The sequence below is a fragment of the Saccostrea cucullata genome, unplaced genomic scaffold (genome assembly GCF_032062105.1).
Source record: "Saccostrea cucullata isolate Sc308-1 unplaced genomic scaffold, CSIRO_AGI_Scuc_v1 ctg88, whole genome shotgun sequence".
Taxonomy (NCBI): Eukaryota; Metazoa; Mollusca; class Bivalvia; order Ostreida; family Ostreidae; genus Saccostrea; species Saccostrea cuccullata.
The window spans coordinates 484606-501842 of NW_026930139.1; the positions used below are offsets into that span (position 1 = coordinate 484606).

General features: G+C 34.4%; 2 protein-coding genes across 3 annotated transcripts in view; one reads left to right on the top strand and one right to left on the bottom strand.

Annotated features, from left to right (window-relative positions):
- LOC134283042 (mitochondrial sodium/calcium exchanger protein-like) lies at nt 1–16639 on the bottom strand. The gene is made up of 16 exons (XM_062765479.1): nt 16379–16639; nt 15206–15358; nt 14641–14693; nt 14395–14452; nt 10142–10253; nt 9290–9457; nt 8364–8468; nt 7891–7941; nt 6965–7158; nt 5785–5917; nt 5480–5601; nt 5241–5318; nt 3013–3088; nt 2841–2921; nt 2217–2278; nt 1–1300 (listed from the first exon to the last, which is right to left on the bottom strand). Exons 1-16 carry the CDS (start codon nt 16637–16639, stop codon nt 1106–1108), a joined length of 1902 nt encoding a protein of 633 aa, XP_062621463.1. The 3' UTR covers nt 1–1105.
- Nucleotides 14081–17237, top strand: part of LOC134283043 (dihydroorotate dehydrogenase (quinone), mitochondrial-like) — an 81058-nt gene continuing 77901 nt past the window's right edge. Inside the window, exon 1 of one of the 2 annotated variants that reach the window (XM_062765481.1) lies at nt 14081–14168. In XM_062765481.1, the coding sequence (XP_062621465.1) occupies nt 14160–14168 (9 nt within the window). In that variant the 5' untranslated portion in view covers nt 14081–14159. Of the gene's footprint in view, nt 14169–16717; nt 16796–17237 lie in introns of those variants that run through there. The other variant, XM_062765480.1, reaches the window with a different exon arrangement.

Sequence of the window (17237 nt, forward strand, 5' to 3'; positions counted from 1 at the left end):
ATCACTGTACTGTAAATTTATTATTTAATCATATCACAGTTGGCACTGATACACATGTATGATTAACATTTCTAAATCATACAATATAAGTGTATAATATATATTTAATTCATCACTGAATCTTAAAACAGAGACTTTGAATATCAAAGAATTGGAGCCATATATGGTACGTTCGGAATTCAAAGTATGTAGATATCTTTACATTAAAGTAGATAAACATATCAAAGATTTCATTGAGTTACATATACATACTCGTACATGTAATAAGATTTGTACAATCGTAATATATGTCATCCCATCGGCATGCACACACAAAGGGGGGTTTGATATATAGAAATATAAACAGAAACATTTACATTGTATCTTAACATGGAGTATCAAGTTGATTAGTTCAAGATTCTGTGAATAAATTATTTACATGATAACCAAAAAGAATAAAAAAATATCAAAAAATTATATGCTAAAACTAGCGTTTAAATATCCTATATCGTATAATGCTAAAACTTAGGGAAAAAAAACAAAACAAGAAAACTATTAATATCGTATGATCTGAAACGCCAGGTGGTTCTAGATTGAGTATATTCTTTACATTATAAAAAGTCGGTTTCAATGCTATTTTTACTCAATAAAAATCATACTTTATCCATTTGACAAACACTGACCAACCCTGTAGGGAGTGGGGTCGGGTGTAAATTTGGTGGAATAAATAAAAAAAAAAATCAATGTCATGTTTGTTATACATTGTGCATAAAATGACTACAATAAGATTAATTCATACAAAAAAAAATGTTCAATTTAATAAATATCTACAGATTTGGCTTTTCTTTAAATATCACAGGCACTAAGCATCATCTTAAAAAAAATTCTTAAATCTATATATGAAAAAATAGTACTAGTATAAGTATGTAGATGTGCAAAAAACCGTTAAATTTATAACACCAATTTCCAAACATTTCCATTCGTTTCACACTGATATGCTCTGAAATCATTATCTGTCGTTTAACTTCCAAGAAAAACTCCATCCAAAACGCCGACAAAGAACACGTGATAGATATCAAAAGACACTGGTTGAGCAAATTCTTAAATTAGCACCTAAAGTTGTCCATTAGTTGATGTCAGCGGTGATGACGTTTGATTCTGTCAGCAGCGCCACCACCAGGAAGATGATGTACAATACGATGAGACCTATACCGTATGGACGAGACATTCGGAACTTAGACAGAGGTACGACTATCAATGACGTCAGAAGACTCAGCGCCAAAAAGCCCGCCAAAACGTACTCTTCCAAAGTGATTGAGAGCTACAGAAAACATTGTATAAATGTGACGCAATAACTCGACCAGTTTTTTTTTTATTTTGTACCTAAGTACTTTATTATTATTAGAGCAAGTTATCTACAAAACTTTGGTTCATAGCACTGTGTCTGATGTACATTTGTCTGAATATAAATCCATAACACTTTTGTAAAGATGAGATAATTGAACGAAATGTCTTCAAAATTTTGGCAAAAGTACATGCACTTTACAACAAAAGTAAAACACTTATAGATGGTGGGGTCATATTACTTCGCCTGTTTGTCTCTACAAATGTTTGAATGTATAACTATAGTTCTGATGCAACAACTCATTTTCAAAGAAATATCTTCCTTTTCTATACACAAGTACTTTACTATTCGTACATGTATATTTGGGGCCACGTTGCCTTGTCTCTATGTTTATATATTTGAATAAAAATCAATGACATTTTAGAAAGACAACTTAAAATGTCTACTCTATTTCTTTTAACAACCTTTAGCATGACCCTCTCTGACGGTGTCAGTTTTCTGGATAGATTAAAAAAAAAAACATTAAATAAATACAGTTCGTGTAAATAATTTGGCGTATTCAAAATTTAGCGCAATAAGTGGATATGGAGTTGTTGGCGTAATCATGAATTAGCGCTTAACACATGTTCGTGCCGTTTCATTTATTTATAAATGATTTCTTAGAGGTATTCAGGAACCAGCACATCATCGTCTGCGCCAAGAACGCATACAGTATTCGTTGGGTTCTGGCTTGACAAAGTAAGTGTTGTGAAGCATTTTTAAATACAATTTCAACATCAGCCTTAGTAGCCTAGTTTTGAGCAGCTTTGCTACATTCTAACAAGCTTTACGACAGGTGAGCTAAAATAATGTGACATCACATGTGTATTTTGAAATCAAAGCTTAAACTTACGTCATAGTCTCCATTCTTTACTGTGGCTATTGTAAAAGGAATTCCTATACCTAAAAGTAAATCTCATCTCTTAAGGAATAAATATCACTAGTTTAATTTATATATTCATATATATAGTTGTATAAAATGGAAAACCATTACCAGTCTTAATCAAGAGACTCAAGGACAACAATGCTTACATGTACCTGAATCACACTGCATGACTGCTATTCTTTAAAAGATCGTTTTTATGCACCCAGATTGTTTTTGTCCTGTCTTTCTGTTTGTCTGTTGATCTGTTTGTCTTTTGTCAACTTTAACCTTCACGATAACTTTTGAACTGTGAGAGATAGAGACTTCATATTTGGTGTGCCTACTCCACTAATTAAGCTCTTTCAAATGACACCAAGGTCAATGACCTTGTTACCTTGACTATGACCTATATGCTAAAATACCTGTTTTGAACTTTGTTGCCACCGGGCACATGGTGTTTCACAAACACATTTTGTTTAGTGTTTTAATACTCTGCCCCCTGACAAATTTTCCCTTTTATATTTTCAGCAGTTTAATACAGTATGAAACAGATAGATTTTTGATGCAGTAAATGTATCCATGCTGATCACTGAAATAACATCTCAAGGATACTAAACAGTGGACCTCCAAAGCAGGCCGATATGCCAATCCTGGGAAACCCTTGTCTGGCCATCACAGTGTCAGCTATTAGATCTGTAATTAAAGAAGCATATTGTGTACCCATAGCAAATTCATAATAATAAATTGACACAAAAGTTTACTGAGTATTGATGTATATACACACCTCCAACACTGTTACCCCAGGCCAGCAGAGTGAGTCCTAACACTGCATTACTTATACTAAATACCACTCCAAAGGTCTACAATAAGTAAACATTAAGACATGGAATAAAAACCTAAAATTATGAGCTCCAGCAGGAAAAAAAAGGTTACAGTCATATTGACATACCAATACTTAGTTAAAGTAAATAGCTTGAGATGAGATGTAAAGGTCATAGGGAAGATCAAGGTCAGAAAATTATGACACACCAATACTTATTTTAGTTGAAGTAAAAGAACAATGTACAGTGTCAATACAAATCTGGCCCTGTATTTTTCTAAAATATGAAAGAGATGTAAGAAAGAAAAAAAATCCTATGTGAATAAAAGGAACTCCATGCAGTAAAAATATAAAAATCATTTTCCCCACAGAACCCCCTAAATGCCAATTGTGACATCATGGACTTGTGCATTTTTGTGTATTTTCTTTAAATAATTAGTTGCAGAAGACTTCAATTCTCAGTGGAACTTTCCTTAAGATAATATAGAGCACACATGTTGTCCCACAGAGATACTGAGAAACGTGATTTTTCAAAAGATTTTGCAGAATATATCTGAAAATATATGTGGGCAATGGCCGTGGAAACCGTTTTCATAAGGGAATTAACCCTTGAAATGAGTCATTTTTAGGTTTTTTTCTTTTTAAAATTTAGGTACTGAGTTAGTGATGTCATATTTCCAGAATGGTCCTCTTTCGATCAAGTCAAATTCTGCCAAAATTTATCACATTTAAATATACTTGGCTCATATTGATATATATGATTTTTTTCATGAGAAAAATCTTCCAAGCCAATTTTATAACTTTTTGAAAACAAGGAAAATAGACTAAACAAGAGGACCATGGGCCACATCGCTCACCTGAGTAACTTGGGTGACGCAGTTCTTTACCAGATTTCCCCTCTTGCTATACCTACCGTGCCCCCTACCCCCTTCCCTTTCATGATTTTAATACTTTAGAATCTACACTACCCCATGCAGGATGCTTCCACATAAGTTTCAGCTTTCCTGGCCCAGTGGTTTTTGAGAAGAAGATTCTTCAAAGATTTTTCCTAAATATATCTATGTAAAACTTGGATTCCCTATTGTGGCCATGCCCTACCCCCAGAGGTCATGATTTTAACAATTTAATATCTACACTACCCAAGGATGCTTCCACATAAGTTTCAGCTTTCATGGCCCAGTGGTTCTTGAGAAGAAGATTTTTTTAATGACCCCACCCTATTTTTGTCTTTTCTTGATTATCTCCCCTTCTAAGAGGACATGGCCCGTCATTTAACAATTTAAACTCCTCTTCATCCAAGGATGATTTGTACCAAGTTTGGTTAAAATTGGCCCATTGGTTCTTGAGAAGAAGTCAAAAATGTGAAAAGGTTACAGATGGAGGGACGGACAGCTGGATGGACAGACGGACAGACGATGGACAAAATGTGATCAGAAAAGCTCACTTGAGCCTTCGACTCAGGTGAGCTAATAAAAAAAATACACTGAATATAATAACATGATCTTCCATAAAGATATGACTTTCCTAAACACTTTTAAGCATTCCCAAAAAATTTAGCGGGTTGGGGTGGGAAGGTATATTAAAATTTTTAGCTAAGAATTTCTGAAGATTTTTCTAGTTGCAGGAATCCATTGAAAAAGGAAATTCAGATGCTGCAATTTCAGAGTGAAACACAAGATGTTTATATTTTAATTCCCAATCCAAATTTATGGATTACGCTACAGGCTGATAAATTGTACATAAAATTCTCAACTAAGTAAATGAAATATGTGGAGATTATGAACAGTATCCAAGCTCAAATGTCCATTAAACATTACAAAATAGGAGCTCAGCAAACACTGACCTCCAGAACATCAAAGGTGGGATCAGGTGCCGTGGAGGAGTGAGTATCCCCTGCCAACCTGTCACACCTTATGTGTGCTCCTTGTCATAATGAGAAATAAAGGAAAAAATCTGTGGACAACTCAGTAACTAAATAATGTCCTAACAATCAGTATGAAAAAAGTCAGTCGGCATATGACTTAATGATAAATTGTTTTTGCTGACAAGTAAACCAAATTTTAGATTCACAGCTGTCTATGTTTAGAGGTATACATATGTAATATAAATCCCAACAGACCTAAAAATATCAATGTCAGTACAGGCCAAGGATTAAATAGAAATATCCTTGAAGCTAACATCTACACATGTACCTGTAGAATATTGACCACTTCATTGGCTACAGAGTAAATCCAGACTACTGCTACTACAAAACCCACGTAGGCAAACAGCTGAAATATACTCATGGTTATATTTTATACTGTAGATGAGCAGGGAATAAAGTATACTGTTAAACAAAATATGATTATGTCACCTTTCATTATTATTAAAATATTTTCAGTTGATTTTATATAAAGCTTAATTTCAAAGAATGATGGGGAAGAAATCTTACTGGGTGATATTTTGGTTGTTGGTCATTTTTAGAGGTGAAGAAAACCAGAAGACTGAGTATTATTCCAATAATGAGAACCAGAGCCCAGACAGGAAAACTGCTGCCAATTGTTTTTAATCCCACTGTCAATAAAGAAAATTCATAAAAAGTACTAAAATGGAAAATTAAAATAATGGCACTGCAGAGCAGAGAATCTCATTGCAACAATGAAGACAGAATTTTAGAAAATATTAGAGAATATTATTTAAATGTCATATAATTAACCTTTTTTAATGAAATAATTAAGGTAAAACAGAAAATAAAACCTTTGGTGGCCAGAGAGGCAAACACAAGTCCAGTGGTAAGCTGTAGAGAGTTAAGATAGCGGTTCCACTTGTGTAACTCTTCATCATAATCCACTACAGGCGTAGTAATTACTAAGAGGAATACCATAGGGCACTACAAAATCATTGTATCTGTGGTGAATTTAGTGTGTTAAAGATGTCACCAATAAAAATAAATACAAGAATGTTAAAAACTTAATTACGCATCTTGTATGGTTATCTTTAACCAGAATAAACAGAACTGATAAATTATCAAATCCATTTAATGATGAATATTTTGAGGCCTAACAAAATTCTGAATCATTACTTGTTTCATCAGGCTACCCACACATGATTTAACACTTTGGCTAGAAAAAGCAGAAATCAGTTTTGTATTAAAAATTTAAAATATAAAGGTGGTCTTGACCTACTCTTGTTGGGGGAAAGCTTAAATTGATTTAACAATTAATTCTACACTAACACTACCTGAGGATTCTTTAAAAATATGACTTATTATGGCTTTGCTGCTCTGGAGAAGATTTTTTTTTAAAAAGATTTTACCTACATGTATAAAGGCCTATCAAAAATGAAGGTTTGATCACTTATTATTGATCATAACCCATGAGTCATGGTTTAAAAAATTAAATCTACAATACAGGATGCTTCTGCATAAATATGACAATCACAGCTAGGCTTTACAATTAAAAGAAAACTTTTTAAAAAGATTTTTTCTTATTTATTTGTTTGTATTTCATCAATCATTGTGGCCCAAACCTATCCCAATTGGGTCATGATTTGAACAAACTTGAATCTGCACTATCTGAAGATATTTCCATTATTTTCTTCTATTTTGGCCCAGAAGAAGATGTTTATACGATGAAAAAAATTTTCACTTATTTGTAAAAATAACCCTTTGGATTGAGGCATGAAACTTCATTTGAATAAATTTTTATCTCTTTTAACTATAAGGATACTTTATGGCAAGTTTGGTTAAAATTGGCACTAAAGTTCTTGAGAGGAAATTTAAAATGTGAAAAATTAACAGAAAGATGAACAGACAGACAGAAGTGGATAAGATGTGATCAGAAAAGCTCAATTGAGCCTTTGGCTCATGTGAGCTAATAAGAGAGATAATATCAATGGGATATAAATACTGCATGTCAACGGTAAACTTTGTGTGTACCTTAAAAACCTCATAGATCCGCTTGACAATGCCCATTTCTGGCCAGCTTTCTACATCTATTGGATTAATGGCAGACAAGAATTGTTGGAACGGTCTTGTGTCTTCTGCTCTACTCTCTGTGCTGTCCGTTAGTATATTCACACTATTCTTGGTGTCTTCACAACGATTTGTTAATAAGGGCTCTCTCTCATTGTCTGTTTGAATAAAATATTTATATACATTGTATTGTAAAATGGGCATTTTTTGCATTTCTCCATATTTTTGGAATGTTGAAGATGAGACAGCGAGTGATTTACTGAACCAAATGAAATTTACATGTATTTTATACCCCGGAAAGTGATGGACCTTAATGGGAGTACAAAAAGTGAAATTGACAGTGAACTAGTTTGATTCATCTCTCATGTGAAATCATTGGAAAATATAACTATGGCATCAAATCAAACAAACTCTGACCCTGTTTCAGGAAAAGTACATACACAATTATCTGTAGTCCATGATTTAAAGAATGAAGTGTATATTTGAGTCAAAAGCAAATCAAAAACTGATATTACAGAAAATGTTGAAAAAGATATAATCACAGAAGGATAGAATATCTGTAGACATTGCTTGTGAAACAAATCGCACAGATCCTAGTTCTCACTTCTATAAGCAATCCATACAATCACATCATTACGAAAAACATGCAACAGGGAATAAGTATGGTAACCACTTTCCAGTAGTCACATCCCATAACAATCATTTCTGCAAATTACCACTGCAGAAATTAAAAGCTCTGAAATTGATATATTAATTTCATATCTTTCAGGGGTAAATTCCAAAATTCCCATTACTTACTAACTTAAATTTTTTTCTCTTGAATTTTATGAAATTTCAATGAGTTATTAAAACTATATAGGGGTACAATCAAATCCTAAAATTGAACCTACCTGTGTTTCTATCTTCTACATCACTTGCTGTGTGATCTTTGTCTTCATTTCCTGCAACACAGAATTAAAACTAAGGATATAATTTATTTCGTTCTCAAATTCTATTTTTGAAAAAGCATTGTAGTGTTCTGTATTGGACAGATCAGGTCCAGAAACAATAGTGGAGATCTGAGTTACTTTTCTGTTACGAACTTAAAGGAAATATCCATTTATTGATAAATGCTAAAATATAAGAGACTACACATTAAATTATGACAATTTTTCTGTATGTAATAAATTTAACCTAATACTGAAACTTAGACATTGGACTTTTAGAATTTGAAACAAGGCCATCATTAAGCTCTGTGTGAGTTATTGGTGTGTTAACCACACAGACCTGCACATAGGCATAAGACACAAGTCTGTGTGATTCACATATCAATAACTCACACAGAACTTTCCTTAAATAGATCTGCCAATGTACATGTACTTACTAATGCTAATTTCTCCTATAACCCCTACCGGTCCTTTGATTTTCTGGTATATGTATCTTCCTAGCACCACAACCAGCACATAAAAGATGTACAGTAAAATAAAACCTACAATATAAATGATGTTAAATGTTGGCTCGATCTCTCTCTCTCTCTCTCTCTCTCTCTCTCTCTCTCTCTCTTTTTATGTCACAAAAGTTTTGTTGACATTTCTTTTTGCAAGATATCATACATGTAGCTATTTGGTATTTATGTGAAAAGTGAAAATTTAATGATTGCATGATTTTGATCAGTGTTATATGTAATCATTTTACATGACAAAATACACAAGAAATTTTTGCGAGCAATTCTGGCTTCATCATGTAAAAATAACATTCTTGCAAATAAAAAATTCTTATTTACGGAATGTTAAGTGAATCCGTTTGTTAAAAAATATACTTATTGGCTCTTACAGCTTAATTTCAGATAAGCTTACTTCCAAATGTAAATTCTTTTATTAAAACTTGTTCTTGTATATTGCTAAGCAAAGCATTTGATACCTATTGCCTCTATCTTTGTAATCTTTTTGCTAAGCAGCGCGTTTTATACCTATTGCCTCCATCTTTGTAATCTTTTTGCTAAGCAGTGCATTTGATACCTATTGCCTCCATCTTTGTAATCTTTTTGCTAAGCAGTGCATTTGATACTTATTGCCTCCATTTGTAATCTTTTTGCTAAGCAGTGCATTTGATACCTATTGCCTCCATCTTTGTAATCTTTTTGCTAAGCAGTGCATTTGATACCTATTGCCTCCATCTTTGTAATCTTTTTGCTTCGCAGTGCATTTGATACCTATTGCCTCCATCTTTGTAATCTTTTTGTTAAGCAGTGTATTTGATACCTATTGCCTCTACCTTTGTAATCTTTTTGCTAAGCAGTGCATTTGATACCTATTGCCTCCATCTTTGTAATCTTTTTGTCCCACATGGTAACAAAAGTCCAGAAAACAGCGGCGAGGTAGAAGACAATGTCCCTGAGGAATGGCCTCTGCATGGCGTCGAAAGGGTGGATAATGGCGATAGTGCCCGCCACTACCGCTGTCACGAATACACCAGCTCCTGTATAAAGCATGTAACGTACTGAGACTACTGAAGCATCTCTAGGCTGACAGTTTGATATAACATAAATTAAAATTACACAATGTTGGTTTAATGCTGGTTTTATGTTGACCCAATATGCCAAAGATTATTTAAAAATGATTTTAATCTAAACCATTATATCTAAACTCAAACAGCTTACAGGAGAATGTACGATTTTTTTTTAAATTATCACTGATTTTCTTTTATTTATTCATTTTTTATACTTTTAAATGCAAGAATGTCTGCTTACAGTTAGATTACATGTACCTATAGGGCTGAGGCAATAATTTGGTCAAATCTTGGCCAAGCAGTTGAAATACACATAGTTACTCAGCAAATTTTTACATTATGATTGCAATGTCATGCATTCATTTGCTTTACAGAAGAAAACACTAGATAGATTAAGTGCTTAGGAAGTTTTTACATATAACAGATGTTCAGGAAATTTGTATAAACATGAAGTGATCTTAAGTGATCATGAATTGCTATATGTGAAACCTCTTCAGGAATTATTTAAATACCATGCACAGAGTTTATTACAAGAACAACTATATATTATCACTTTTCCTCACAGACACTTAATGTTAGGTATTTTTTGAACAAAAACAATTTACACCATAACTTTTAATTAAGTATTGTCATAAACACTTGGGTGATATTTACCAAGTAATGCTCCAAATGCCAGGCCTGCCTCGCCATTCTTTGCATTACCAATAGCAGCAATGGCAGAGAAGATATCTGGTGCCCCATTTCCAAAAGCCAGAAAAGTAACTCCCTTCATTCAGGTTAAGGAAAATCATTGTAAAGTATGGTTGCCCAGAAAGTTACAATTATTCCTATGATTTAATATTAAAGCACATAATATGTACTTTTAAATGTTTAAAAGACAAATTTACTCAAATCACAAAACTTGCAAAGTATTGAATAAAAAAAATTCAACAAGAGCATAATATTTGCAAATAAAAACATAAATCATAAGGTTTTTTTTCTTTAAAAGATACACACAATAAATGAAACAATTGATACAAAGTAGGACAGCTTGGTAAGGTGTCTAATAGTGAGTTGTCTAATGACGAGATGTTTGATTGCAATGTCTAATGATGAGGTGTGTGATTTCTATGTCTGATGGTGAGATGATTGATTGCATTGTCTAATGATGAGGTGTGTGATTTCTATGTCTGATGGTGAGATGATTGATTGCTATGTCTAATTATGAGATGTTTGATTGCTTTGTGTAATGGTGAGATGTTTGATTTCAACATGAATGACCAATGATAAGATGTCTGATGGTGAGATGATTGATTGCAATGTCTAATGATGAGATGTTTGATTGCTATGTCTAATGATGAGATGTTTGATTGCTATGTCTAATGATGAGATGTTTGATTGCTATGTCTAATGATGAGATGTTTGATTGCTATGTCTAATGATGAGATGTTTGATTGCAATGTCCAATGGTGAAATATCTAATGACAAGATGGTTAATATCTAATGACAAGATGGTTGATTGCTATGTCTAATGGTGAGATGTCTAATGTCAAGTCATTAGATTGCTATGTCTAATGATGAGATATTTGATTGCAATGTCCAATGGTGAAATATCTAATGACAAGATGGTTAATATCTAATGACAAGATGGTTGATTGCTATGTCTAATGGTGAGATGTCTAATGTCAAGATGTTTGATTGCTATGTCTAATGATGAGATGTCTAATGTTGAGATGTTTGATTGCTATGTCTAAATGATGAGATGTTTGATTGCTATGTCTAATGATGAGATGTTTGATTGGTTTGTGTAATGGTGAGATGTCTCATGATGAGATGTGTGATATCTATGTCTAATGGTGAGATGATTGATTGCAATGTCTAATGATGAGGTGTTTGATTGCAATGTCGCATGATGAGATGTGTGATTTCTGTCTAATGGTGAATTGTTTGATTGCTATGTCTAATGGTGAGATGTTTGATTGCTATGTCTAATGATGAGATGTTTGATTGCAATGTCTAATGATGAGATGTCTCATGATGTGATCTTTGATTGCTATGTCTAATGATGAGATGTTTGATGGCTTTGTCTAATGATGAGATGTTTGATTGCTTTGTGTAATGGTGAGATGTCTCATGATGAGATGTGTGATTCCTATATCTGATGGTGAGATGTTTTATTGCAATGTCTTATGGCAAATTGTTTGATTGCTATGTCTAATGATTAGATGTTTGATTGCTATGGCTAATAATGAGATGTTTGATTGCAATGTCTAATGATGAGATGTTTGGTTGCTATGTCTAATGATGAGATGTTTGATAGCTATGTCTAATGGTGAGATGTCTAATGGTTAGATGTTTGATTGCTATGTCTAATGGTGAGATGTTTGATTGCTATGTCTAATAATGAGATGTTTGATTGTTATGTCTAATGAAGAGATGTTTGATTGCTATGTCTAATGGTGAGATGTCTAATGGTGAATTGTTTGGTTGCTATGTCTAATGGTGAGATGTTTGATTGCTATGTCTAATAATGAGATGTTTGGATGCTATGTCTAATGATGAGATGTTTGATTGCTATGTCTAATGGTGAGATGTCTAATGATGAGATCTTTGATTGCTATGTCTAATGATGAGATGTTTGATTGCTATATGTCTAATAATGAGATGTTTGATTGCTATGTCTAATGATGAGATGTCTATGGGTGAGATGTTTGATTGCTATGTCTAATGGTGAGATGTTTGATTGCTATGTCTAATGATGAAATGTTTGATTGCTATGTCTAATGGTGAGATGTCTAATGATGAAATGTTTTGATTGCTATGTGTAATGGTGAGATGTCTAATGGTGAGATGTTGATTGCAATGTCTAATGATGAGATGTCTAATGGTGAGATGTGTGATTGCTATGTCTGATGGTGAGATGATTGATTGCATTGTCTAATGATGAGGTGTGTGATTTCAATGTCTAATGATGAGATGTTTGATTGCTATGTCTAATGGTGAGATGTTTGATTGCTATGTCTAATGGTGAGATGTTTGATTGCTATGTCTAATGGTGAGATGTTTGATTGCTATGGCTAATAATGAGATGTTTGATTGCTATATGTCTAATGGTGAGATATTTGATTGCTATGACTAATAATGAGATGTTTGGTTGCTATGTCTAATGGTGATATGTCTAAGGGTTAGATGTTTGATTGCTGTATGGTATATTTTTAATGTAACACTTAATATTCCTTTGTTAATGCACAGCTAAGGTGGGGGCCATTCAACATGAGTCAACATGATATTAGCAATTTCCATCTGTTAGAATTGACTTTATAACAGTAGTGGAATCAACCATTAGTTAAAAATATAGAGCAATCATGAATCAATAATTATGAATAAAACAAATAATTTAATTACTGGTCTTTTTGTGTTGCCTATATCATAAAACATAGGTAATCAAAGATTACAAAGCTCACCTTGACGAATGTTAATATCAGTTTAGGTAATGCAAATCTCACATCATATTTTCTTAACAGTTGGTTTTTATTCTGACAATAATATTCAAGCAAGTTCTGTTTAAATAGGTCTTAAAATTCATTGGGGATTGTCCTGTTCCAAAAACTTTAACCTCGTCACTCGTTTGGAAAATGTGGGTCAGATCCAGCATCCGAAGCAAGTTTCGATTGTCCATCCCTAGATGCATCATCCATGCAAATTTGGTCCGGGTAGGGCTTATAGTTACTTAGGAATAATCTAGTCACTAATCTGGTAAATGTAGGTCAGATCCAGCATCCGAAGCAAGTCTGGTAGTGTCCATCCCTAGATGTATCATCCATGCAAGTTTGGTCCGGGTAGGGCTTATAGTTACTTGGGAATGGACCTGCTTCAAAAACTTTAACCTGGTCACTTATCTGGAAAATGTAGGTCACATCCAGCATCCGAAGCAAGTCTGGTAGTGTCCATCCCTAGATGCATCATCCATGCCAGTTTGGTCCGGGTAGGGCTTATAGTTACTTGGGAAAAATCTAGTCACTAATCTGGTAAATGTAGGTCAGATCCAGCATCTGAAGCAAGTCTGGTAGTGTCCATCCCTAGATGCATCATCCATGCAAGTTTGGTCCGGGTAGGGCTTATAGTTACTTGGGAATGGACCTGCTCCAAAAACTTTAACCTGGTCATTCATCTGGAAAATGTAGGTCAGATCCAGCATCTGAAGCAAGTCTGGTACTGTCCATCCCTAGATGCATTATCCATGTAAGTTTGGTCCGGGTAGGGCTTATAGTTCCTTGGGAATGGACCTGCTCCAAAAACTTTAACCTGGTCACTCATCTGGAAAATGTAGGTCAGATCCAGCATCCGAAGCAAGTCTGGTAGTGTCCATCCCTAGATGTATCATCCATGCAAGTTTGGTCCAGGTAGGGCTTATAGTTACTTGGGAATGGACCTGCTCCTAAAACTTTAACTGGGACGCCGACGCCAGGGGTATAGCATAAGCTCATCTCAACTTCGTCGAGGTGAGCTAAAAATGTATATTTATTATATATGACAAGTAGATGTTTAAAAGCACTTGTGGACACTCACACAGTTTTCTCACATAAAATTCATATAAGGACCACTATCATTCCAGATGATATTTATACAAGGTTCAGTAGAAATATACCATTGACATACTCATATATTCCAGGAAGAATCGTGACACTTATACATGTATCTTGTAGGTATTTAATTCTGATGCAGGCATTTCCTTATTTTGATGGGTATCATAAGAATTACAGAATTACAGAACTGAGGGTGTATTTACTGCTAAATGAAAGACTGGTGATTAATAATTGGATCAACTTTAGTTTACAATATAAATATCCTAATTTAATGATTAAAATCAAATATGATACATATTTTATTCAGTATTTATACTTATCAAACTTCAAACCAAAGGATACAGCAATGTTATGACTCAGATGTAATGTTTTAGAGATAACAGTTAAGGCAGGACAGAAACTGAAAAAAAGTAAGAATGGCTGATACAAAAAGTGTTGTCATAAAGATAATCAGAATGAAAAATAAAGACAGCTAGTGCATACAGAATACTAAACTATTGTACATGGTTTTTTGATTCACTGTGTAGTTTTAGATGTAATATTCACATGCATGATTTCCTGTTGTATTAGTACTGTGTATAAACTTACTAGTCATCAGCTGTTATGGCCAGGCCAATGAACAGAAACAGCCACCATATGAACTGAAATAAGCATGTTCTGTATGAATAAGTGAAGTGTAATGAATACTTGCTGTTAGAATATTATTTTATAAAATGCTTTCAATGTAAGACAAACTAGAAGTACTGTGAGCAATGAGCTCACTCAATGATACCCCCCGCCTCCCATATGAATCTAATGGCAGTGTCCGTGTTTTGCTATGGGAAACCCAAAATATGTGTCGGATCAAAAAGTAAAATAGGAGGTGCACAATGGCAATATGTAATAAAAATTCAGTGGTATGAGAGGATTTGCAGATAAGAGATGGGTACCCCAAAGCATAACAGATGGACGGACGGCTAGACAGATAGACAAGGGTAAAACAGTATACCCCCCTCTCCTTCGGAGTGGGGGTAAAAAAATAAGCAGTTGGAACTTCCAAATTACCTCAAAATACCCATGGTACCAGTGCTTTAGATAAAAAGTTCAACTGTACGTATTTTGTCTGTGGCCGGTTTTGTTACCTGAATGCTGAGAGCCAGTGATGTTTTCTTACCAGAATGATAAGAGCCAGAGGTAGTAAAGCTGGGGAGAATTGACAGTATGAAAACACTGTGTAGTCAATAAACCCCTCATCTATTGAACAGTCATCTGTAGTCTTTGTGAAGTCGCATCGCTCGGATTTATTCACATTGTGGACATCGCTGCACTGCAAAGTAAAGTAATGAAAAAAGGAGAAAACATACAGTATTCAAGCTCAAATGTCCATTCAAACAATACATTTTAGGAGCAGGGCAAACAAGGACCTCTTAAACATCAGAGGTGGGATCAGATGCCATGGAGGAGTGCATGCATGAGCATCCCCTGCTGACCTGACACTCCCACAGTGTGCTCCTTGTCATGATTGGGATTAAACATAAGTTAAGGTGGGTAAAAGGAAGGGAGAAATTCACATCATTAATCAAAATAAGTGCATATATCACTGTGTAGGTCTGTTTATTTTAACATATAGCTCAAAATCTTCCCCTGCCACACATGCAAAAACACTTATAACGAACCGCAACTCAGAGTGCATGGGTAAGTAATTGGGGGAAACCTATCCATTACCAATAACTCAGTTGGTATAGCACCTGACTATTGATTAAGGGGCTCGAATCCTGGTCTGTTTCATTACTTTTATGACATTTCCTGTTATAATTTGTGCATTATGCGACCATGCATAGGAAGAGACAAGTGAAAGACCTGTCAGGGAAGACCCTGGAAGGGACGATGTTTTAGGGGAGATTACATCTCTAATGAGGGAGGAATATGGTACGTATACTTGTTCTGAGTTCCGTTGGTGGAGCACCTGACTAGTGATCCAGGGGACCCTGGGTAGAATCCTGACTCAGATCCATCCATCACATTTCTCTCACTCACAGGCACCTTATGTCAATGGGTGTTGTAACCCCCCCCCACACACACACACACACACACCCTTTTGCTTCAGATTCTTAGAATTTTTACTTGACACAAATTCTTATAAAAAAACTTCATAAATTTCTACCCTATTATCATTCATATTTTTAATATCTGACAAACATGCATGATAAACATATTTATATACTGTCATTCAATCAATATCCACTTAAAGATAAAATATACTTTATAAATTCAAGCTATAAATGAGGTCATTAAATTAAGTTATTTAATTAAAAGAAACCAAATTGATAACAGCTGAATAACATACATCTGCATCAGAATCTGAGTCGCCAACAGACTGGTTATACACAGAGAGACTGTACACTCCATCAGTAGCCGAGTCTTTATGCCACAGCAATGTCCTTAAAACACCTGAAGATCCCCTCGACAGGTGTCCAGGGTCGGAGTTCGAAACTGCATCAAGAGGAATTCCTTTTCTAAGCACAGACAGCAAAATCAGAGCTCCGCCGACGACAGCCAGTGTCGCTAATTTTGCTGGGGAAGACCGTTGGATCTTCTTGTTTACCATGTTTTCTTCCTTACATGGTCAGGAACAAAAACATCTTGCAGAAAACAAAACTTCCCCCCAATAACAATCACATGCTGCATGAACTCTAACCCCATGAAACTGTCAACATGGACAATAAATAAAGAAGTTACGCCCCTTGACAAGTGCTTCGTACAGGTACCGTAATCGAATATATACATGAGGTAGAAACATGTATAAAATACTAATTATTTATAGAATAATGTAAATATTTATTGTATTTTATTACTTTATTAAATTTTATTTTTTTTTAGTTTTGTTTTGTTTTTTCGTTCAAAGTATACCGTACATAAACGATAATCATTTAATCAAAGAACTAAACGTACTGAGAGTAGGCAGAATATATTATACATTATGTATTAGTTTGTGAGCTAAACGGATGAATTTCTTGATCAAATTTTTTAGACTTTTGATCTGCATTACCCAATGACAGATTCAGGGGTAGGGGGTTTGAACCCCCCCCCCCCTTATTTTTTATAATTGAATTCCAACCCCTTTATTTTTACGACTGAATTATAACAACATACACAGTCATTTGGCCAGTTCCGAATTTTGACCAGGAACAACTCTGAAAATGTAG